This window comes from Manacus candei, unplaced genomic scaffold (assembly GCF_025592945.1).
Source record: "Manacus candei isolate 608988 ecotype Guabito, Panama unplaced genomic scaffold, ASM2559294v1 h1tg000083l, whole genome shotgun sequence".
NCBI classification, from domain to species: Eukaryota; Metazoa; Chordata; class Aves; order Passeriformes; family Pipridae; genus Manacus; species Manacus candei.
Genome location: NW_026138131.1, coordinates 1,380,517 through 1,406,125, shown reverse-complemented (window position 1 = coordinate 1,406,125; position 25,609 = coordinate 1,380,517). Strand labels below are relative to the sequence as shown.

General features: G+C 35.1%; 1 protein-coding gene across 4 annotated transcripts in view; it reads left to right on the top strand.

Annotated features, from left to right (window-relative positions):
• CFAP47 (cilia and flagella associated protein 47) overlaps nucleotides 1–25,609 on the top strand; it is a 287,854-nt gene that overhangs the window by 35,065 nt on the left and 227,180 nt on the right. For all 4 annotated transcript variants that reach the window (XR_007908382.1, XM_051811713.1, XM_051811714.1 and 1 more), the window contains exons 21-26: nucleotides 825–919; nucleotides 8,415–8,568; nucleotides 11,485–11,585; nucleotides 12,786–12,945; nucleotides 18,756–18,948; nucleotides 20,339–20,548. Coding sequence is in view for 3 of the 4 variants with exons in the window: in XM_051811713.1 (XP_051667673.1) it covers nucleotides 825–919; nucleotides 8,415–8,568; nucleotides 11,485–11,585; nucleotides 12,786–12,945; nucleotides 18,756–18,948; nucleotides 20,339–20,548 (913 nt within the window). In the remaining variant the exon portion in view is untranslated. The remainder of the gene's footprint in view (nucleotides 1–824; nucleotides 920–8,414; nucleotides 8,569–11,484; nucleotides 11,586–12,785; nucleotides 12,946–18,755; nucleotides 18,949–20,338; nucleotides 20,549–25,609) is intronic.

Here is a 25,609-nt window from a genome sequence, read left to right as displayed (position 1 = left end):
TGCAAACTCAGGAAATAAGGGCTCTGCAAGACAGTATTATAAAATATAGTTGTATCTTTATGTTGAACTATATGTGGATGATGACAAAAAACGATCTGACAAGGAGAGCGAGATTTTCTTATCATGTGGTGCATTTAAAAGGGAAGGGAAGGGGAGGGCTCTTCATCAGTCACCTTAATTTGGAAAAGAGCTGTAGGACTTTGTACAACAGGCAAGTAACCAGCATGGGAATAGACTCGTTGCACATGATTTCTTTATCAGAGTTTGTGTTTGAAATCAAACGGTGAATACTGATCCAGGTGTTCCCGGGTGAATACTGATCTGGGAGGAATGTTATGTTTTTTGTTGGAAACCCATGCTTCTGCCAGTGTCTTCAAATAGGACATGAAAATCTGAAAAATGAAGCAAGCCTTATTGGTAAACCTCTGTGTTGTAGATTATACCTAAAAGTAATTTTAAAAAAACAGTGTCAGCCAACTATTTTTCTCCCTGTAGTATTAGTTTTCATTATATAATTAACTATTTTTGCCTTACACTTTTATTCAAAGGTAAATGACACTGTTTTGGTTTTGACTTTTATTTCCTCTCAAATATTGTGTTCTCCCAAGTCAGTAACTTCAGTCAAAGTTGCTGGTGATTAATACTTCTCAAAATTACCTCCAGAATCCTTATGAGATACTATATCCCTTTGTAACTTTGTGAGAAATGTTTACCATACAAATATGTACTTTATGTTGAAAATCACTTTGAAGTACTGTAACTATTACAAAGTTGATATTTCCTGCACTAACATCTGTAATTTGATTCTGAATTTTATTTGGCAGTGATTGAGTGCTGTTCTTCAAAGCCTTATTTGTATTCAGTTAACTTAAAGGAGGAGTCTGCTTTGGAGTGCTTCTTGACCTTTGTGCCAAAAGAGGTAGGTTTATGGGACAGTGGTGATCATGTTAATTAAAGTCATGCTCTGTGATATTTCTGCGGTGGGGGAATAGAGACTTTAGATACCCATTTTAGTGTGTGCAATAGTTTTATAATTAGTAACCCAGTTCTTAAGATAAATAACCTGTTAAATATTAATTTAAATGTTTTACATAGGCAAAGAATATACACTTTATCACTGACTTTAAAATGGTGTCATTTTATACTGAAATGTCTTACCACACATTCATTAAATCATTCAACAGACCTGCAGCCATTTTCTTTTGTGCAGCTGTTCGGGCTTTAACTCTCAGATGACCAAGGAGCTTGAAAAGTAGAGGAGTTTTACATGTCATAAAGATTGGCAAAGTTGCTTTCTGATCAAACTATTTGAGGGAAAAACAATGAGATTTTGAGTTAGTTTTACATTAGGAAATCAGCATTTTATTGGCAGTAACTGTCAGTAGAGAATGCTGTAGCAAATTTTAAATCTAAACGTGTTGAAAAATGCTTTAGAAATGGAGAGTTTTGGGTTTCCACATATTTGGAGAACAACAAACTGAAAGAAAACTTAATCTTTAATATCATGAATGAGAACAAGCAACTGGGACTCACTTCTATAACATATAAACCTGTTGCATTATCTGCATTTTTACCTTAGAAAAAGAAATGACTATCAGAGACAACACACCTTGAAAGGGTCAAAAGTATTCTATTTTAACCCCCTCCCCTTCCCATCACGTTCCCCATCTTCCCAGTACTTCAGTATAGAGGGAATTCCTTCGTTCAAAGCATCATTCAAATAATATTTGCGTATTATAAATGGTGTCTGGTAACACTGATTTTCTTCTGTGTACACATGGAAGCTATTGTGAATAACTGATGGGGTGAGTTTATAGCACATACACTACTCTGAAATGATTTTTGCTGACAGAACATGAGTCAATAGATTCATAAAAAATTCCTTCTGTAGTATAGCAGGCCTTGAGGTTAAGGGAGAAGCAGCAGTTGTCGTATCTTTAAGTATCTTAACAGTTCTGATGCAACACTCATAAGCAAGATAGTCAGAATTAAACTAGATACAGGAAGTTTGTAATTGTTTGCAAAATGGTACGTACAGAATATTATCAATGACCTATAGTCAAGCTGGAAAGAAACTCAGCAAGGGAAAATGCTGACATTTTCATTTAAATAGGAAGGGTCAATAATAGAAATGCAAGAGTAGATGATAATGTTGGAGTAATTTTCCTGGGGCATCTTATACCTCATAGCCAACTACTAAGTGTTACTGTAGGTAAATGTCTTTATTTCAGTTTTCCCTTCACCTGCTCACAGTCCTTCTGTCTCCCTTTGCTCCTGGGGCTGGGTAAGCTGGGTGCCACCAGGGCTTCCCTTCTGCTTCCAGTGTATTATTGCCTGCCTGTCAGGGGGCAGTTTCTTGCAAGGTAAGACATGCCCAAGGACACTTAGAGCTCACAGCCCACTGGTACTTACAAATGAGCATCACTGAGTTAGTGCAGCACTGTGGTAGCTGGCAGCAAGAGCACTGACTAGTGTTAAATGAAGTTGCCCAGTATGAGGTGACTATAGGAAGCATCTGGAAGTGCATGTACCCCCCAGGATGCTGTAGCTTTTCCTTTACTTAACTCCTGCAAAGCAGAATACTAATAAAAAGCATAGTTCTGTTAAAGAAGTGGTCCAGGTATCAGCATCTCTTATTGTGATCAGAAACTGTCAGAAATTACTGATTCTTAAAGATTCCCCTTTGTATCTCAGTTCTTTACCATTCTACCTCATCTACCTCATCTCCTTTTCTCACCAGATTTCTTCCTTCTCTTTCCTGACTTTCCAGTCTTGAAAAAAAACTCTAATCTCTCTATTCTGAGCTTCCCCTATTCAGGTTTCATGGTTCCAAGTGCTATTTCCTGCCTCTGCACTTGAACAGCTGTTTCTCTGATCTCATCACTTTTTTTTAAACAACTACTCTTACCCAGCTTACCTCCCAGCTGCTACAAACCTTCTGTATCCCATCAGGTTGCATTCTTTTCTGTCTGCCTTCTGGTTTTACTAAAACTTCCTGCTGTTGTAGTCATTACTGACAACTATACCCTATAAACCAACAAAAACCCCACTATACTGATGTTACTGGTAAGAAAGTAGAGACATGAATTTAGGAAAAGTTAGAAAAAAATAACTCAGAAGCTTTGCTAAAAAAAAAATAAAAAATCAAACCCCCATGAAATTATTTTAGTGTAGTTTAAAAATTTATTAAAATGACTTGAATTATTGATGTAAGGTTTTAAGTAATTTAGTCTTGAATGCAATCTTGAATTCTCCTGCTAAAAATCAACTAGGCAGTAGCTTTTATTCAAAACTCAAAAACCTTCAGATCAACAAATGAAGTTAATATAAAGGAACTCTGAATAGCTCCTGCAGTTCTCACTAAAATGGAGAATGTACAAATACATGTGAAATCAAAAGATGCTCTTAGAGATGAAGTGTCTTGGCATGGTTAAAAAATAGATCTTAAAAAATTCTGAGACAATTTCTTCAATATTCTAAGTGTTAAATGGAGTCAATGCATTATAGATGAGGCTGGGATGCTGCTCAGACACAGCATGGCTGTGCCTCCCTGTTATTCCAGTGTCTCAGAAGGTGTTGGAGGTGACAGGGCTCTCTGCCTCAGTGGTGAGAGTTTAACCTTGGTGTTTGTTGGCTGTGAAAGTCAGAGCTGTCAATGAAAGCAGGATACAAAATAAATATATAAATAGGTAAGCTAGCCAATACATTTGAATATCCTATTTATATGCAGGTTGTGTGCTTCTTTCTTCTCTGTTCTGATATAACTTTATTTGAGAGACACTTCAGTTATGTTTTAATTTTTTTTTCACTGAAGTATAAGAAGGTTCAGCCACCTGAACATGAGATTGGCTACGCTGGGTTCTCATTTCAGAGTACAAAAAACCCCAAACAAACCAAACAAAAAATACCAACAACCCACGACTATCTGGCCAAAGATGTGTTGTAGCTTCCTCCTCCCTATCCAGATCCAGAGCTAAACATCATGACTAATCATATTATTTAATGACGGATTTCTGTCAGTGACTACTTTGGAACTGAATTTTAAATCATACTGTCCATAAAGCATGGAAACCTGGCTTTTCTGACCATGGCTCTCCTGCAAGTTACCTGTGCAGGTAGCATTGGGGAGCACCTCATTCCTTTAGTTTTGTGTGAGGGAAGCAGACAGCACGTGGTCACTTTAAAGACTGGCTTATCTTTGTTCCTCAAGTGCTGCTGTGCTTCTCCAGGCAGGATGATCCCCCTGCAGCAGTGTCCTGCATGGTCTGCTAAGGAAAGCAAAGTGCAGGAGTGTACTGCTTCAAAATGACTTTTTTTTTTTTTTTTTTTTTTTTAAACTCTGCTGGAAAATAACAAATTCCAGCATCTTGGAAAAAAGACAAAATGCACAGCTGTGTAATAATGAAGCCTATGAGGGCCTTTGATTGAGATAAATAGAGCAAGTCACACCTGTCAGAGCTTATTGCCTAAGCTTGTGCTGGAGAAGTGACAGGTGTTTTGGTGGGGTGTTTTTGTCCTTTTAAATGACTTTTTTTTTTTTCCTTAATGAAAGAACAGATTTGTGGTATAAGAAATGAATTCTATGGAAAATCTGCAGCTGTGGAATTACAGGGTATTACCGGTGCGTCATCTTTGACCATATACAAGGGGAAGATTTAGTTTTATTTCAGGGTTTTGAGTGATGACTTTGAACATCAGTTACATTATTCATTGTGGAAGCTGCTTATCTCTGATATAAACCTGGGGAACTTAGGCTGCATGAAAGATTTCAGTATGGTTTAAGGAAAAGCTGATGTTAAATTTGAGGGAAGTCTGGGAGTGTATATTGGATTCAGTTGCAGGACATAAATCTTTGGTTTTGCAATTAGGTTTAAATTTGAATCAAACCGATTTTTTTCTAACGTATGTTACATTTTCTCTCCTTATATCACTGCTGAATTTGTATGTTGTTAGTGGTATAAATAAATAAACTTTAGAGTCAGCCTTTACACAAATGCTTCAAGATCTTCGAACAATCTGCATGTTATTATATGATAAATACAAGAATATTATTTTTCACAGATGTTTTAATTTTATTTTACGTAAGCTAATAAATTAGCTTACTGATTTACTTGCAATTTCCTGTGAAGTTGTACTGTGAAAGAAAGTACTGTAATTTTAAGAGGTTGTCATATATTCTTTATGCTAAATAAAGTATATAAATCCTGGATTTGACAGCAAATTTTTTTTTCAACCTTGAGAATATATGTTCTATTGGAATTATGGTTAGAAAGTTGTATTTTAGGCCTTATGCATACATTATTGCACTAGAGTACTTAGTAAAGACGAAAATTAGGTAACCACTTTGGAAGTGTTTTCTGAAAATAACCTCATTGTTTTTTCTACCCTCAACTTGACAACTGTGCTTGAGTTTATTTATTTTTTATCCATGAATTTTATACAAAATACTGTTTTGCTTGTCATGTTTTCTGAGGTTGTGTTACCCCTTTTTGTTTCTTTCCTTATACCAAGCATTTAGGATTGAGGCAGGAAGCCATTCAGCCATGTTTATTCTCCAGTGTTGGGCTTAGAGCTACCACACTCTTGGTATCAAACCTATATCATAAATTCAAATATATTTTGGAAGCAGAACTTTCCTGACCAGATAGATTCCTTGAAATCAATAAGTTTTATTTGGTTAGTAATTCTAGCAAAAAAAATTTTAAGGTATTTTAAAGTACCATCTAAATAGAACTTTTACAGGAACATAAGTTTATTTAAAGAATTGTAACTTCTGGTGGCAGCCTAACCAAGCATCCTTTTTCTGGCATCCTTTGGAGATGTTCTATGTGAACATGTAGCAAACGGCTCCTTTGTCTCACGTGACTGGCCTTTCTAAAGTTTCTTTTGAAGTATTTTAGTTGCTAAGACTACCACTTTGTAGATGATGCCTCCTTTCCAAACAACATGCATAATTAGTGTACATCAGGACAGGAAAAATGTCTCTTATAATGACAAACAAACATGAGTGTTTGTGAAAGAACTCTCCCTAGGCTGCTTGCTTCCTGCCTCTCCTGTATTCTCTGGTGTATGAAGTTAAATGCAGCTTCAGGAAAATATCCCAATAGATAAGTAACTATAAAGTATTCATAGATTATCTAAAAAGCAAGTGCAAATCCAGTAATAGTCTAAGGATTTATTATTTTAAATATTGTAATTAGTTTTTTAATTATATAATCTTATAAAAGAATTTTCTGTTATGATGTTGGAGAAATGAAAAATGAATCATAAATGAAAAAGAAACATAATGATTCTACTTGCAAAGTGAAGTCCTAATAATTGAAATTAATTTTTAATTCTGTTTCAGCAATGTGTGTATGTGTACGAATTACAATATTATTTCTGGTTATATAGTTTTTAAAGGATTTTTCATTTGTAATATAGGTTAGCTAATGTGCAGCTAATTAGGCAAAGATATATGTGAATAAAATAAAAGCTATGATTTGTTCTCAATTATGTAAATACATTTCTATGAGCTGTATTGGCTCTGAGTTCGCACCATTGGACTTCATAGCCAGTGTAGGTTTTCAGTGAACATCAGGCTCTGCGTGTAGTGAATTGAGGGTCTTGCACATACTTGCTTTTGTTTGCCAATTCCTGCCAAATAAAAAACTTGTTGCATAGTAAGACTAAACCAAATTTTCCTTATAGTTGGGATGAAAAGCAAGTTTTGCATAGCTGCTTTGAGAGAGGGACAAAAGTATTCCACCTTCTGTTGTCTGACCTAACCATACCAGCGTTGATGAAGAGCAATTGCAGTTCTAGACTGCACTCTTTTGCATAGCCAGTGCTGCTGTAATATCTGTTGCAGACTAAGCCTCTTAATCTTGCCAAACTTTAAACATTCAGTGTAATTACAAGAACATATTTTGAAGGTGTAACTTGATGGAGATACTAATAATAGAAGAGTAAATCAAATCAGGAGATTTTTACTCAATCTTGATTTATGACATATCTCGAGCATTAGTTACTAAGAAATCTTAAATGGCATCCCCCATGTTAACTTTGAAAAACCAATTCTATGTTATTAAATCTAATCTTTGTCAGATTTGAAGTATCAATATGAACCAAGAGACTGTGGCTACAAAAACTTGCCCTCATCCTATGCCTTCCTTTAGCTAAGTACAAATAGACAAAATGTTCCACAAGGCTCAGCACACATCTCGCTCACCAGGAGTGAGTAATTGTGAGTTACAAACCCTGCTGGAACTCCACACACTCTGAGTGCTGTGTGCTTGCTTCTCACTATCTAAGCTCTGTGTTGATTCTGTTACAGATGGATATGTGCCTCATGTCCTGGCTTAGGACAGTTTTGTTTTTCTTTCCTATCATTTATGAATTCTACTTGCTACCACAGCTGTGAAAGTGAAGAGTGATACACTATTTTCTGCAGTTTTCGAAAGCTTTTAAACAATTCACTAATTCTTTATACAGCTGGTTTTACTGCATCTTTTTAAACAACATGAAGATTTTGTAGGCCTGAGTCCTTTCTGGAGATTTTAGTAGCCTTCAAGGTGAAAACAGAATTCGAAGGACTCTTAACAGTGGTTTCAATGCAGAAGTTTTGGTTTTTTCTTCTGTTACCTTTGTTATGGTTGTCTGTACCTTTTGTCTGGAGCACATATTACTTTAGTGCATTGATCCTTGGAAAGACAGAGCAAGAGGCAAGAAGTGGCTCCTTGAAAGGGCATCGTGAAATAAATTTGGCCTCTTGGAAGCACTGTCTGTCAAAATGGAGGATTCTGTACAAAACAAGTTCTAAACCCCGCTTACTTGAGGATGTGATTGCACAGATAAAATGAGGATCAAAATCGCTGGAATTTACACACCTAGAATTCAGTGGCATTTAATGACAAAGGTTTTAAGACTACTTTTCTTACCCCACAGTTTCTCAGTTTTAAATCATGCTCCACCTTGATCTCAGAGCCCATTTTGTTTATGCTGGGTATACCATAATGGTTGACCTTTTATCTTCCTTCTTTGAGAAAGGCTTCCATAGCTTATGTAGCTTTGTTTTCTCTCCTCTTTGCTCAAGCTTCTGCACTGGGACCACTGCTCCAATCTTTTTTCACTCAGGTAAGTGACTGGAGTGGAACACAACACTGTGATTTACCAGAAGCTTTGTCTGTAGTTTTGCTCATAACCCTGATACTTTTGGTCATACAGTTTTCTCCTCAGGATGGGGGAAAAAATGCCTGGGTCCTGCTTGCTTAGAGGGTTGATTCTCAGTGCTAATGAATGATCATCCTATTAATATCACGATCAGGTCCTAAATTAATTTCTATAATTTTGCTGAAAGAGTAAACCACTCATGGTTCAAGAAGTACCGATATTTTCTTTGGGAATGTGTCCACAATGATATTTTTTTCCTTTAGGTGGCAGCATATCACTTCACTCTTCCAGTTACTACTCCTCAGGCTGACTCTTCACTTACAACTTTGGTTGTATCTGCGAGTAACATCCTTCCTCCTCAGCCCCCTGCAGCGAAGCTCCCTGGGGCTCCTCCACGCTGTATAATTAAGGCAATTGGTAGGTAAACTGGGGGCTTAAAGAGCTGGTGGATACATATATTTGTAGAGATATCTTTGCTTGTATTCTAGTTGCAGAGAATTGCTACTTAATTGGAATTTGGTGGATAATTGTATAATTTATACATTTCTCGGAAACTTGCAAAATTTTCAAATTTTGACTTGTATTTTTACATACATGTAAAGCTGAACTTTCTATGCATAATTATGACACACTGAGAAAATATTTTTACATAGCCATTTGCCTTATGTAGAAATTAGTTTACCAAAACTCATTTTTGTGTCTACTCCTGCATTAGTATTTCTAGACTTCATTGTGCAAATCCCAATATTTACAGCAGTTCATCTGAAATTGTAGAAAAGTACTATGACAGTCATACTATTTTTCTGTCTTATCCTGTCAAAACCAGGATCTCTAGCTGTATTTGAAACTCCTTTAAAATGCCCCTGAATGGCTCTGATCCCATCTGTCCTGTCAGAGGTTGTTAATGGCCAAAGTTATGGGCCATTTGCCTGCAGCAAGAGATTGATATCTCAAATGATTCTTCGGTGCTTTTCTTAGAAATAATTTGTGGTTCTCTTTATTTTCCTGTCTGATTCTTATAGTCATGTAGACCTATAAATTGTGAACATTTGAATACATTGGCTTCCTTCATCTTAGCTTTTAATCTATAGTCACTGTTTATTTGAGATGAGACTCAAGTACCGATCTTCCAGGAACGATGTTTGCGTAATGTTTAAACCTTTTGGGAGCACTGAAGGAGGCTTGGCCAATTAAATGCATAAAATTGGCTTGGCCAATTTTATTAGGTTTTATCTACATTTAGGTTCTTTTTTTTGCTGTTTGTTTTTCTCTCTAGGGCTTTAACCTAAGTCTTACTTTTGAGACCTTTTAAAGTATCAAAGAACTCTGAGAGACCTGCTTTAGATCCTGTCATAGAAGTAAATTCACATTAAATGTTTCTAAATATATTTAGTTTAGGAACATATAGAGTAAAGGTGAAGGTACATGTGTATATGAGATTACTAGGAAGCACTTCTTTAAGTAAAAATATGAGTCAAAGTGACAAATTTCTAGTGCAAAAGTGATTTATGTAACATGAAGAAAAAAATTTTTTCATTTTTCCTTTTTTTGTGGAATAATGAATAGATACAATCACTAAGGCTCATGAATAAATGACCATCTTATCTAAATTTTATCACAAATTTGTGCTTCTGTGATGTAGAATTTATTCAACATACCAGTATAGGCCAGCAACAAGTAATAATAGTATAAAAGAGAATATGTAATACTTCCAATTTTAAGAAATACCTGAAAAAATGAAGTGTGACTTCTGTTTAAATTTGAGTATTAGAATTACATTCTTAATGGGAATTTTGATGGTCTAGGAGGAGTGAGAGAAGTCTAAATAAATGTCTTGATCAATCAGTGTTTCAGATAATCATTTGGATGCAGGCAACTAGCCAAATTATTTCAATGTTAAAAAAGAACTTCATAATTTGATTACATTCCGACAACTTAAAAATTATATCATTGATTCATTTCAGATTATCACTTTAAGAGCTAGAACTTAGTAAGATGCATCTTGTGAGCTCTAAGTTTTGATTTGACAAATAGGCCTAATTCTTACTACTAGATGCTTTATGGCACATTTGTTTTCTGCTCTTACAATTGTTATTCCCTGTGACAGTTTTTGTGGTTGACCAGGATTCAGACTGCACAGGACAGTGTGGTTGACACTTAAATCAATAGCTTATATCTGATGTTTGTACTCAAGATTATTCAACCCAGTCTTTTAACTTCAGTGTAGTCAATATGTTTTCAATCCATCATGAATATTTTTTTAATTTTTTTTTTAAAAGTAAAGTTTGTAGACTGTTTCAGCACCTGGAAAGGAGGGCAGGTCTCTTACTTAAATACTTGTAAGACTTTTCCCTTGGAGACTGCTTATAGGTATGTAAGAAAACACTGAAAGAGAAAAAACAAACCAGGACAGAAAACTCAACTGGAAAAGTCTCAAGTCTAATCTCTCTCTGATACAAAGGAAAAGGATGTATTATCAATATAATGGACTCATGTGAGCTGAAATTTGTTTTAATAATCCATCTCAAAATTTTGTTTTGGCTGGGGAGATAATCTCCCTCATAGTGTTTGTCTTGCTGCATTCTCCTTGTACAGGGGTTTTGATGAGAGTTGAGGACTTTGTGAGTGGCACAGTTGTGTATTGGTGGAAGCATTCCAGCAGATTACGTTCCTATTTTGAAACAATATTACTTTATAGAGTTTATATGCCTGTGCTCTGGAGAAATACAGATTGTATTGCTGTTTACATAATGTGTTATATGCGATTAGGAAATTCTTTGGGTTTTTTAGGGGGAGAAGAGAATTGATCAACACTGGGCATAGAGCAAACTTGCAGATTTTGATAAGAGGATACTGTGTGCTTCCAGTGTTGTTTCCAAGAATCAAAAAGAAGCTATGGGAACATATACCTTTGGTTTTTTTTTTAAATTCTCACTTTAAACTCCATCCTTGGTGACAGTTTTTTTGTTGCAGCTGTATGAAATTAAGAGAAATGCTGTTCTTTAGGAAATCTTTCAAGTCTTTTCTGATGATTACTGTCAGAAATGTGAATGCATTCATCTGCAGTAGGAAGATCATGTGGCTCTCTTTATATGAAGGAGACATGCTATAAGTCTGGTAGATATAAAATGTAAATAATTTTAATGTGACTAAAGAATAAGACAAAGTTAAATTACAGTAATTATATCTATAGTATAGGAACAACAAAAAGAAAAACAAGGGGAGAAACTTTTGTGTTAAACATGTGCAAAAACAATGATTTTATGAAGGGAATTTGAGGAAATATTTGTCAAATAATGCTGTATAAACATCTTAAATTGTTTTTTCCAACAGCACTTAATTCACTAGTGAAGTTCTCCTCAATGAAACTTAAATTTGAACAACATTCAAGTGACATGAATTTCGGTATTGCTGATGAGAGAGTGACTTCTCAGGTACGTAATCATAGGTGTTGTAGTTATTCTTGGCTATAGCTTTTAATTAACCAAAAATGACTGGGAAAAGAATACAGTTTTGGAACACAAAATACATTTGTGTTCCAAATATATGGTTTAAATATTTTAAAGTTTTCCGTTGTGATTTTGCTCAGTTTTTGTGTTTGTCTTTTAATCGCTATAAATTTTTCCAAAACTCAAACTTGGGCTTGTCCTGATTCTGATAATATGAGAAAGCTTGGGCACCATGAGAAATTAGCCATTAATTGTGTAAGAAATAGCTTAGTTCTGAAGATTTTCTGCTTCTGCTTATACTTGTAAACTAGACAGTGGTGGTGCCAGAATGCAATCGATGATGTTCCATACAGTGAAATTGCTGTCCCAGTACATTGTATGGTGCTGATCTGTGAAAACTGACACCCTCCCCAAAAATTCCTGCTCATGATTTAGGGCTTAATAGGGAAAAATCACTAAATAGGATATTTGGAACACAGAGAATTTCTATGAATGTAAAACATACCATAACATAATTTATTGTTTCTAATTCCCGAGGGCTTTGCTTGGAAATCATAAAAAATTATTTTTGGCAATGATGGAAACACTTGAAATGCTTTTTCAAGTGCCCTCAGAAAACAATGATAATACAAAGTCAAGACATTTTCCTAGCTAGGGATGTTTTGGGAGCTGAAAAATAACTCTGAGATAAAGGAATTTAGATGGGTTTTTAAAATTTATTTCTACTGTTTTCTTACTGAATTGAAAGAAGAGGATTTGAAAATGTATTCTAAACTTCTTTTGTTTTCAATGTCTCCACCTGTAAATCTAAATGTGAGCCACGGAGTTTAGTGCTTGCTGTGTTTCATTTGTATCAGGAAAAAGTCCTCAGTTCTGTTTGGCTAAGCACTCCCACTGTGATGCTTTGATCTATTTACCTCACATAAATGAAGTTTTTCCATTCTGGAAGGAAAGTATTGCTCTTTATGAATGTGGTGAGTGACTGGAAAGCATCTAGGCTGTGCAGATAGGCATACTCATCTTTGCAGATACAATAAACTGGGCTCTTCATTGCTTTCTAGGGGTCTCTTGCTTTCTTTTTGATGTGTTTGCAGAAAGAATGCTTAGGATAGAATGTGAAAAGTGTCATGGTGTTTACTGTTTTCCCTCTTTCAACCTGTATGCCTTTTCTGCAAATATTTACAGGACCTTGACCTGAAGAATATCTCAAGGCATCCATTGGCATGGAAATTGAATTGTGATGATGCAGACAAAAATATAGAATATGGTGTTTTCGACTTTAGTCTGCAGGCTGGATCTCTTGATCCAGGTGGCAAAGTCAGTATAGCTGTATCATTCTGCCCTCGTAAGTAATTTTATGAATTCTTATACAGACCTTTCATAGGTATGTTTAAATGAGTTTATATGATGAATTCGATACTAGGACTTGTTTTAATCACTTAAGGTTTGTTGTAGTTCTGAGAAAACAAGACAGCTGCAGACCTAACAAAAAGCATGGAATAACTTCTTTTGAAATCGTATTATTTGAAAAGTCTGGTTTGCACACATAAAGCATCAAAAGCTGGAGTAGCTGTACCATTTTCAGTACTGCTCCTTCATCTTCATTTAGGTTGACTGACTTAGGTACTAAAGCTTTCCAAGGGTACTTGGCAAGTATGTGAACTTTTTTCTAAATAGCCATAATTTAGATAAGAATGGAAATTTTCTGTCTCAATGAGATAAAAAAAAAAATCACTTAGCTATGATATTTTTTTGAGTAATCTGCTCAGGTAATGAATCCCTAAGTAAAAATATGTAAAAAAGATTTCTAACAAAACTTGGGAGCGTGAAGGAAGATGGTAATCAAGCACATATACCAGAAGAGGAATGACAGAATAGAAATATTAGGATTCTACCTTATTCACAGTCAAGTGTTTAGGGTAGAGGGTAATATACAAGATTCACAGAATTGTAGAATATAACACTGTATTTGAGCTGACAAAGCCCACCAGCATATGCAGCTGATGCCTACAGAACTCTTGTCATTTTGGCTGTTTGAGTGGCCTACTTTTGGGGCCCCAGCATTCTCAGGGAAGAAAAGTTGTTTTCTCAGTTGGATCTGATCCTGAGTCAGCAAGGGAGCATTCCTGTCCTAAAGAAAGATGCTGTTGTTGTTCTTTATCATAATATTTAAATGTCTAACTTGCATTGTGTACAATTTAATATACCTATATTTTTCTTTGTTTATAAGAGTCTTGCAATGATTCTGTATGAGAAATTGAGAAGCCTGTTAAATGTTGCTCTGTAAATGTTGTGAATGTGCAAGAGCAATATTTAATTCCATATGTTGCTTGGAGTTGCTTGTGTATTGCAGACTATGAAGCAGAGCACAGCATACAAATAAAAGCCAATATTTTTAATTACTGGATAAATTGCATATGTAAATTCAGATGTGTGTGTACATAAATATGACTGATAAATTATTGTAATTTGAAGTTATCTGTATTTTTTCTGTTCCCATATCTTTTGTTTATAGAAAATCATAAATAACTGTAAAAATCAATTACCCTCAGTTCAATGTTCTAAGTATTTTCCCATGATTTATAGCATACTTGTGCTATACCTTCAGTGAATATCATTAGTCTTTCTTGTAAGAGAACATTAGGTACATCAAAACCCACATGGGAGACCTAGTTAATGAATATAGTGTGCTAATCACCTTCATGGGATTCTACTGTAAAGTTGTAATATGTGGGGGTGAACAAACCTTAAAATGAACTTTGAAAGTGCATTAGAGTAATTTGTTTAACTATACTGCATCATCTGTAATAAAGTACAAAGTGCTACAGTAAGCTGCAGTGTTTAATCAAATGCAAGAGTTTATATAATGCATGGTAAGATGATGCTACCTGTTAAAAAAGTAAAACTGGAGATTCTCAAGAACTGAAGTAATACGATCCTCTTCTGCTGCTCTATATTATAATACATTAAAAGTAGATAAAAATTTTCACTATATCTTATTGTGATATGAAAAATATCTGCAGCACAGGAAGTTACAATAAACTCATGCTCTGGGATCCCTTGTGGAAATAGTCAAAAATAAACCTGTGAGTTACCAGGAGTTCAGAGCCTCTGAAGATATGATGATTATGTAATAGGTCCAAGTGACCTTCATCTTCTAGTGTTTGTTTGGTTTTTTTTTTTCTTTTTTTTGAACAGTTTCTGTGGAGAAATGATTAGTTTCCTTTTTTTTTCCCTTAGTTTTTTTGTAGGACTTACCTTTAAGTTTTAACTACTGGTGACTTTTCTGCTTTGAAGTCTGTATTTCAGTGTATGCGATTTTTTTCCATGGCACCTTTTTATGCTGGAGGGTTGTATATGTATTACAGCATGAATTATTGTAAAGTCCAAGGCAGCTAAACTAAAAATGTTTATTTAGGGGACAAGTGTAGGAACTGCATAACAATCTAATAAAAACTTAAGAGGGTGAGAAGGTGGTAATTTTATTTTCTTCTCACACAGTCTAAAAAAATCAAAACCTGTGCTACCGTTTTCTGGAGGGCAAAAAAATATAAGAAATATAGATCTATGCTGCTAGAGAGGAACAAGGAATATGGACATCCTCAAAGAAGTGACTGTTTAAACCAGTTTTTATGATAATTTAAAGTGTAACTGAAACAGGTAGAGTAAAAGGTGTGGGAACTTGAAATATTTCTCCTCTGAAAGCGTGGGAGGTCAGCTTGCATATGTGTATAACTGACTTTCATCAGAAATATAATCTGTTTACTATTAACAAGGAATCTCCATGAAGAATGGTCCCCAGATAGCTGTGGAGTTAGGCACCCTGAACCGGACGGGCTTTCTAGTGCAAATTAGACTGAGAATGAAGCACCTAATGAATATATGCACATAAGTACTTCAAGAAGTTCTGTTCCTTTATTCAGTTTTTTCTAATGCTTATTTCCCCTAATAAATATATCTAGAAAAGACAAAGGGGACATTTCCCATATCATTGTACAGATTTAGTTAGCCCTTGGCAGATTTAGATTGGCAAATTCGTAAGTACCATCAAATCTCCCTACTGAAAACTTTCACATCCACTGGACTGCTTTTTTTTTGTCCTATAGAAATTAATGGTGGTATATCAGAATTGTAACAGCAGCACAAGCTTTGACAGTGGTCATTAAAGGTGTGAGTAGTAAAATAAATTCATGACTTCAGCTGTTAGTTCAGGACATAATTCTCATTAATTGCAAAGTAATTTGTTTAACAAGAAATATCCTGAAAACATTGGCCCTATGCCTTCCAAACTAATGAAAGTATCTTAATGAAATAATTCACTTTTTTTTTTGTCTTTGTGTGTGTTTAAAATGATCCCAATATTACAGTGTCCTGCTGTTTCTCACATAAGCAATAATTTATTTGTTTACGTGCTTATGAGAGACTGAAATGCTAATGGTTAATGCCTCTAACAATTGGCCATTTGCAAAACAATTGACTGAGTTTGCACCCCCCAAGGAAAGGGGAGGAGGAGTGTTTTTGGGTTTGGTGGCAAAACCTCTGATCCACATAAAGACAAGGGGTGCACACCCACCACTGGCGGATGGACCGTGACAAACCAACCTTTGTTCGGCAACAAGCTGGTTTTGAGCCAGATAAGTGAGAAAGCCAATAAGAAACAGAACCTGTGGAGGTGGCATAATGCTTTTTATTGTGCCAGTGTACTCCCTTACACAACTGTCTCAGTCATAAAACTCTCCCCTGGAGAAGTACCGGGACATTTACATGTAGGACCCTTCTACTGGGGCATAACTGGGCCAACTGCTCTGACAGGAGAGGCAGCTGTCATGTCTTTGAAGGTGTCAGAAACCATCAAAGGCACCCAAAGTGCCCCCAGACTCATTTCTGGGGCCTTCCACCAGACGACTGTGCATGATCCACAGTTTTACAACAGACAGTGTAAAACTCCTCCTGTCCAGGGGAGGTACCTGGGTGTTCCCACCTGAACCTGAACATATGTTAACCCACTGGGCTTAGTGTTCCATGGGCTTCCATGACAGATCAAGACTGTGACCATCACTTCGATCAACAGACATCGAAATTACAACAATCAAGTCTTATTGCTGGATCCACGAGTGGTGATATCTTTCCACTATCTATGCTTATCCTTTCTTTCCTTTTTTTCCTTTTCTTTATGTATTTTCTTAAGTGATATCCTTATGCTTTTATATTGCTGTGTTACTATAGATAATACTGCCTGAAATGGCTACATACCTGCTTTCCATTGCAACTGAATTGTTCTAAAATAAACCTGCCATATATACACGTAACACCAGTCATTCAGTGTCACTTCACTCTAATCCACCCCAAGGGATCTGTTAACAAGAACCTGAGTTATCCTTACCTTCAGGGGTGGGTCATAACAGTACTATGGAGAATTTTGATGTGAGCAAATGTGTGGAGCCACACACAGAATGATCAGTGGATTAAGCACTGTCTGTTCTTTTTTCTTGCGTGAGGGATTCTATAGCAAATAGATGCAATCTTATAATAATGAATTTGTTAGAATTGTTCTGTACAGAATGGATGGTTAATGTGAATATTTTAAAATGTGAGTTACTGAAAATTGCACATTCTTTGATATTGACACATGCTCATCTACTTTTTTTCCTTCATTATATTCCATCTCTATGGTATTTATTGGTTATGGCCTTTCACTTTATCATATGACATATGTATGTATGAAGATAGAACACCAGAAATATTGTGTAGTTCTAGCCCAGTTAGATAGTCTTCTGTAGAACAGAAGGAATCCTCAGACCATGTTCTAGTGTCATAACAGGCTTCTGTGAAGCTCCTCTGTTATCATCTCCGTTAGGAAATTGGGTCTTACAAGGAGAAAATAAGACAAAGTGTTTTGAAGACCCTAGATTTTATTCTTTTTGTTTGTAAACAGTGACAGCTCTTTCTCAGGCTGTGGATTTAATTATCTGAGCTAATCTGAAAAGAACCTGTCATGTGTATTTTGTTTGCAGTGACACCTAAATGCTCATACAGACACATAAAACAGAAATTATTTTTTTCTGGCTATCTTTTCCTCTTATTTATTAGGTAAGGATTTTTCCATGCTGATCTGATAAAGAGGAATCAAAGGAAAAGGTGTTTTTTCTCAAAAATTAAACTTTTTGGGTTGTCTTACAACACACCATGCAGATTTGTTTCTAAGTACAAGAGTTGTTCACTAGGTGGCCCTCAAATTGCTTGTGTTGCTATCTCTTCAGCAGTGGTAATGTCTGAAAATTTGGTAAATGGCACTGCTTGGTTTGGAATACCATTTTGGTAGTGTAATGGTTATGGAAGGAAGCACCTTGCTACCTGTGTCAGTGGAAGAAAAATGTGCTTTTCCATCCTAGAGAAACTGCCTTGCAGCAGTTAGGAAGGTGGCATGAGAAGGGGCAGAACACAAGGTAATCTTTATCTTCACTATTGTCATGTCCAACTGCACTGTAGAGAAGGCCTGGAGAAGGATCTTTGGTCATCCCATCACTTTTTTTTTTTGTGGACTTGGCGGTGTTAGTTTTGCAGTTGGAGTTGATGATCTTAAAGGTCTTTTCCAACCTAAATGTTTCTATGAAATGGAAGATGCTCTTAGTGGAGGGTAGGACTGGTCCTGCTGGCTTGTGTGAGGCTGACTTAGCAACATTGCAGGTTTTAGGGTCATCTGTGTAACTGTAGTCATTGCCCTCTTAAAAGGCACCAACTTTTCTTTATCTTGGCAGTCAGACGCTTCTGATAGTTTTTCCTTTATAAAATAAGTATTCTCTGTGTCAATTATTGTAATTTATAGTATGACTGCAACTCTTTAAAATCTGCTAAGTGTTGTATTGATATTGTGTACAACAGAATATTAGTGCAATAAATTAAAAACTCAGACTGAAAAATTTCTGACAAGTTAAAAAAAAGTGGATTTTTCTTTGCTGCGGGCAAGTGTTCTAAGCTTTCTTAATAAATATTCTTCTGCTACTATGTTTATTTTATGTTAAAACGCATTTTTAGAAAGAAAGCAGATTTTTTTAAAAAAACAAACAAAAAACCTAACCCAAAACCTTTTAATGTAACTCCTTTAGTTGCATGTATTTATGGTAATATAATTTCTTTTTAAAACCTTTCGAACAGCTTGTCCTGGGATATATACTTCTGAAATATCAGTGTATGTAAATGATAATCCATCACCATACAAGATAACATTGTCTGGCACTCTGAAGTCACCAAAACTAAATTTTGACCCTCCCTTTTTAATCATGATGCCAGTTCCTCTGGATGTGGAAACTGAAGCAGACATCAATATCATTCCCCAAGATTATTTAAGGTAAAAATCTCAACGTAGATTTATTATGTAAATCCTGAATAATTGTTGGTTTTGTTCTCTTCAGAAAAAGTGACTTAACTTTTGTTTGTGAAGGTTAGTATATTAATTTTATGCTCAGCAGAAGAATCTGCATATTTAAGAAAAATTAATGTAATTAATATTGCTGTAAATTCAACAAGCCCATGTTTTGTCCTCAAACATTCCTGCTTCATGAAGTGACTATCTTCTGATTTATTCACTCTATGAATTTATATCAGAAATAAAAAATTACTATGAATAACACAAAAATTAAGAGCAGAGTCCTACCAGGACTTTCATCTTAAGTTTAGCTGGATACTAAGATCATAGTCTTATTTCTTTTTTCATATTGTGATAAGATAAAATCTTTCTGTTGTCTTATTTTCTCTACTGCGCAGGTTATAAGGCACTGTTTTGAAATCCAGCTGTTGTTTGAACAGTTGTGGTTTTTGGTGGTGTTTTTTTTCCTCCTTCCCTCTCCTCTTCTTCATAAGCAAGGTTTTAGTATTGAAAAGGACAGCACAAATGTTTTAGTCCTGCCACTTTTTACAATAGACAATTCATGTATTTGTTACTTCTCTGTGGATCAACTTTATCCTGTTGCTTATAAGAACCTTTTTGTAATCTTTCTAAGAACCTTTTGTAATACTATGTACCATAACCCAGCTTCACAACTATTCCAGTTTTTAAGATACAACTTTTCTGTTTTTAATCAGTAAGGAACAATAATATTAGTTTTACTCATATAGGTATCATTTCAATGAAGAAGAACTGGAGCAAAGCATTTCTGTTGTCATAAATTGATGAAGTTGACTTTACCTTCAAATTATTATTGTCTTATCTTGTCTGAGTAGTACTCATTTATCAAGTGATTTGTCTATTGTCAGTGACTCAGTGTTTGGAACTGAAAGGATTCCAGAAGGGCCTGGACTGACTGCCATTCTTATTTCGGAACTGAAACCTGTAGTCACATAACTTGGGGAAAGCATCTTAAGTATCTTCATGAAATTCCCCTTAATATTTCTACTTTAAAACTCTCTTTAAATTATTGTGCAATAAGTCAGTGAAATTTTTAAGTTTTGGAAACCTATTTATGCCTTTTGTAGCACAGTTAATAGAAATTGCTCTTCATGTGGACATTGAGCTATTGTGGGTCAGTATAAAATGTTCAGATGCATATGAAGAAAACAAACTACCATCTAAATGTTGAAAGAATTTTAATTCTTTAATTAGTTTAATGTGATTTGTACTTCAAAACTAAAGTTATTCTTCTCTATTTAACTGTGAAATATAGTTTTCTGAATGTGTGAATCAACTTTATTACTGCAATCCTGTAAGCACAAAACACCATTATTATTTATTTTTAACACAGGCAATCGCAAATTCACATTGAACTTCCTCAGATTGAACTTGAAGATGGTGACAGGATTTGCCCATTTTCTGTGCAGTTCCCAAAAGGACTAGACATTGTTGTTTCATCAGATGGCAAAAGTAATCAACTAATTTGCCATATCAGCTTTAGATCATCTAAACCAGTGTCATTTTTAGGGAATATGTGCTTCATTGATGAAGAAGAAAACAGGTAATGTGTGCAATTCAAATTCTTTTGGGGGAAGGTTCCAAACTGATAAAGTTGAATATAAGACACAGAAGTCACAGTAGTTGGGTAAAGACATACAGGAATCATTCTGAAAAAAATTAAAATGGAACATAGAATTTTTTTTTTGACTGAATTATTATTCAAAACTACAAAATTCAGCTTTGGCCTCTAATGTAAAATTAATCTGAATGTCCATCTTAGGATCTTTTTTCAAGGTCTCATTCATATCTACTGGTAACTTGCATCTTGTTTCTCTCTCCCCTTGGTGGGATGAGAGGGTTTATTGATAAGGAAGAAAGATAGGTGCTGTTGTGATAAAAGTCATTTCTGCAGTTACTATTTTCAGTAAAGCAACTATTTTGAGGGCTAAATATCTCCACTCTACAGCTTAGAATGGGCTTTTTTCTAAATATTAATCTTATATTATTTTGATGTAAGGGTTATAGGCCTTTCAGTTATTGCTGCTCATATTAGATTGGTATTTTATATATTTCCAATATAGATTGTCAGCCAGGAATCTATTTCTTATTAATTTTATTTAATTCTTTTATTTAATTCTCATTGTGTAGGTTCATAAATGTGTGCTGAAGTTTGCAGTGATTATGAGAAAAGGATAATTTAAGCTTATGATGAGGTCTAAAATATGGCTTCTGAGCAGGCACAATATTTAGTTTTAATAACTTTTTATATGATGCACTAACAGCTTCTCAGACCTTGTTATAGAGAAATAAAAATTCCTCCTGTATAATAAACTTTCTTCTATATTTCCCATTAAAAGGAAATAAAGGATACAATCTTCAATTTAAAGGCAAACTCAGTGTGTTTTTTAAAGAAATATAGCGAATGAAAGTCATCTAATTAACCATGAAAGCCATTCCTGCTGGTGAAGGTGAAAAAATTCATGCTCCAGAATTTCAAATCATCTTAAAATTGTTGCTATGTTTTAAAACTTAGCAGTTAGGTACTTTTTAAATGAACAGAAATAGTCACAGGTGTATATGTGATTTCCTGACAGGCAGTTGAGTGTGTGTGTGTGGGCTGTAGGAGCAGGTGATACAAAATCTGAGCACAACTGGATGAAATAGCACAGCATCCAAAACAAAGGGATTCTGTGTGTACCATTAGTCAGTGTAAAAATATTATTCATATTGGCTTTCAGAAGAAATTATTTTTATCATAACCAGAAAGAATTCTTTCCTTCAGTTGGAAAAATCTAAGTAAGCACCTGATTCTCTAATCCTGTTATTATTCTAATAAAGTCCATGATAATTTATCCAGACCTGGATAAATTTATCCAGTTTTATTATTACTGTTAGTGTTATTATGTGCTTTGATTTCCACTCTGTAGTAACATGTAGCTGCAATTTCTTGTTCTCTGCATATCTGCCCTCATTCTTGCCAGTCCAACCCCATGGGAGCCCTGTGCAACACGTTCAAACTTCAAACCTAATTATCTAAGCATTTGAGCAATTTGTTTCAGACTGTGCAACTAATGAATTTAAACTGCTTTGTTAATTTGAGTCTTTTAGGACGACTAGATTTCAGGGTCATCTACGTCTTTAATAATAAAACAATGAAACCTATAACCTTTTATAACACCTATAAAAGCTAACTGGTCTTGAATAGGTTCCTGGACCGCTTAATAGGCTGTGAAATCTCACAGTATCAGGTGCTGAAGATGTATTAATTTGTCAGGTATTCTCTCTTTATGTTTTCCTTTTCAAGTAGTAATATGTATTTTTAAAATTATTTGAAAAAAAAAATTGAAATTTAACTTCCATTCCATGTTCTGGGATGTTCTTATTAAAATAGGAAACTTAAATTTTTCATGGGTTGGTAAAATATCATATCCTATATTTAACTACTTAGAAGAGAAGCTCTAACCTCTAAGCAGAGCAAATTCTAGGCATATCTCAAGGCAGGAGTATTGACAAGGCAAATAGTCTGTTTGGATAATTTTTTTTACTTAGCCTTTGCAGTATTTTCCTTTTCTATATTTGGTCTAATACGTGAGTAAGATTGATTTGCATAGCCCATATTTATTCCTTCTAAATAAAAATATTTTTTTCCTTAATACACAATGAACATTAGGAAAAGGATAGATAGTCTTGCATTTGACTACTTTACAGAAAATATTTGAAAGATGACAGGCAATAATTTTTATAACAAAGACATGCTATATGCACTTGTAAAAGAAAACTGAAGAGATATATGGTTGTCATTCATGTAGGAAATTTAGTGTCAGCACAACTTCCATTAAATGGAACATAAGAAAGTGCATTAATATTTATTTAATGAGTGCATTAAATGAGAATTTTCAGTTAATTTCTAGTGCTATTTTAGGTTTCTGTTCTTCCTATTTGCTCCTTCGACTACAAAGCAAAATAAATGACGTTTCCTTGCATAGGACTGATAGGAATACAGAAGTAAAAGATAACATAAAATCCAAGGTCTTTCTTGAGCAAGTATTTAATAAATGGGAATAAATATTTAGCTATGACAGGTATTTCCCCAAAAAAACTTCTGCAAATATGTCATGTTTATATATTTGTTCTCTACCGTTATTATATCTTTCAATTTGCTGATTATACAAATACTTCAACAGAAAAGAAAGTTTTCTGCCATCTTGATTGAAATGACATTTAATTTATTATTTCTAAAAATAATCAATAAACAACAGGTGCCTGTTGTGTCATACAATCAAAGAAAGTGATGCTCTGAGCAGCAAAGCATCCCAGGATCCCCACTCATGTTGGGTAGGTAAATTGATGTGGTCACTGGTGACACAAATGCTCTGAGGTCCTTGCCTCCCATGTTCTGCTGTTGCCTATTTTCATTCTTGCTCCTACTGGGGAGCTGTGGAAACTCAAGCAATTTGTGAATTTATTCACGTTACTCTGGCTGGAGCTGCAGGAGAGGCTGTCAGGGAATTTAGCCTCTAATAACAATAAGATACAACTGAGACACAATCACTAACCCAGTTATGGATTGGTTCCAGTTGTTTTGATAGTCCGTCAGATCTCAGTGTCTCGCAGGGGAAACGCTGCGTTCCCTTTGCTCTTGGGAAATGTGCCTAAACCATGCAGCTCTTTAATAGGCACTGCTGGCAAATGTCCAATGCATGGATTCTGCTGGCACGCCTGGGAGAATTAAAGCTGTCAATTCTTTCAATATCATTTACAGTTGGAGAGTGCAGGGAACTAGAAAACATTGCAGTTCTTGATATTTGCGTGCTGCCTTGCGGTGTTCATCTGACCTTAGAATATATTGGCATTTTGCCTCAGATAGTTGGGAGTGCTTTTGAAAACCAGGATGGTCCAAACTCATTAATCACTCCTGTTCTTTTCTGTGCTTGTGGCTTTCTCCCACTGTGATGGTCCCTGAGAGCTGAAGCATCTGTTATTCAAGAATTAAGAACTGATGTCTGCCTGCGTTTCTAGAGCACTTGGGATACACTGATAACAAAACAAATCACTTGTTTCAGGAAACATCTGAAATGCTATAGAGCAGATTAAAAAGGAAAATATATTTTGGTTCAGGTTCTTTTGTCTTTCAAGAAACATTAAAACATATAATTTAATGAAAAAAATCAGTTACTTGAAGAGAAGTGAAGAACTTCTTATATAAACTTTTTCTTACAGTGTTAGATGGTATTTTTTGTCATCACAGTTGGAGCTTTACTTTTGGTGATCAGCAGGTTTCAAATGTTGGTAAACACAATATATTTAATGGCAATTTTCCTATTTTGTGTTCTTTTGAAATACTCATTAGGGAACAAACACTGAAATAGCAGTGGCAATGATGGCCCATGTAGATAACAAATTTTTTACTTGCTTTATTAAGCATTATAAAACTGAATACACTGAATAATTTAACACATTAGTGACTTCACATTTGCTAGCAATGGAGGTACCTTTCGTTCCAACATAGAATAGCATAGACCTTTGTATAATTTAGTTAAACTCTGCTGCAAATGCCAAAATAAATATATTACACAAGACTTCTAGTTTTATAATGTCACTTTGTTAATGATGTTATAAATAAAGGTCAGTGGTAAAATATGATTTTAAGCACATGCAGAATGTACATGTCTTTTGTAATCTATTTTCTACATTTGTATGGAAATGTGTATGTTTTTCTGTCTGGTGCTGTATATCTCAGTGCCTTTATCATTGTATGAGAAACATTTAGCTCTAGCACCTTTGCTTTTCTGCCATATGTCCTTAGGAATGGAGTGTCATCATTTGACACTCAGATTAATTTTTTAGCTACTGTCTCATTCTTGAACTTTCCTTTCAAATTGCACTTTTGGGAAAATGCTGTATTAAAATATTTAATGGTAAGTGGACAGGTGGCCAATAAGTGAGTTGATATTTATTATCACAAAATGGCTGAGGTTGGAAAAAGCTTCCAGAGATCATCTTGTCCCCTCTTCAAAGAATTAACTCTCTTGTCCAGTTGATGTTTGAATATCTTAAAAGATTGAGTCCATAAACTTCTCTGGGCAGACTTGTCCAGAGTTTAGCCATTCTCATGTTTTATTTTGTTTTGTTTTGTTTTTCTCTGATGAATTGATAAAATGTCCTGTATTTCAATTTGTACCCGTTGCCTTTTGTATTCTCACTGAGCATTACTGAGAAAAGTTTGGCTCCATCTTCCTTCTCCCCTCCCATCAGATATTTGTACACACAGACAAGATTCCCCTGAGCCTTCTTTCCTCCCTGCTGAACATTCACAACTCTCAGAATCTCCCCATATAGCAAATTCTTCAGTCCCTTCTTCACAGAACCTAAATCCTTGTCATCAGTGTTAGCTGCAGAATCAGTTGTTGACTTGCAGATCCATCTGCTCATCCTCAGTATTTGTATTGTTTGGGTGTATTAATTTCTCTTACTGTGTTACCAGCGGGCAACGAGGCGTGTCCTTGTGGGGTTCTCAGCAGCATGGAACAGGGAGGAGCTTCTCTTGCAGCAGCACCATGACCTCTGAGGGATTTATTTGTACACAGATGTTCTGTTGCAGGGACTGTTCTTTATATTCCAG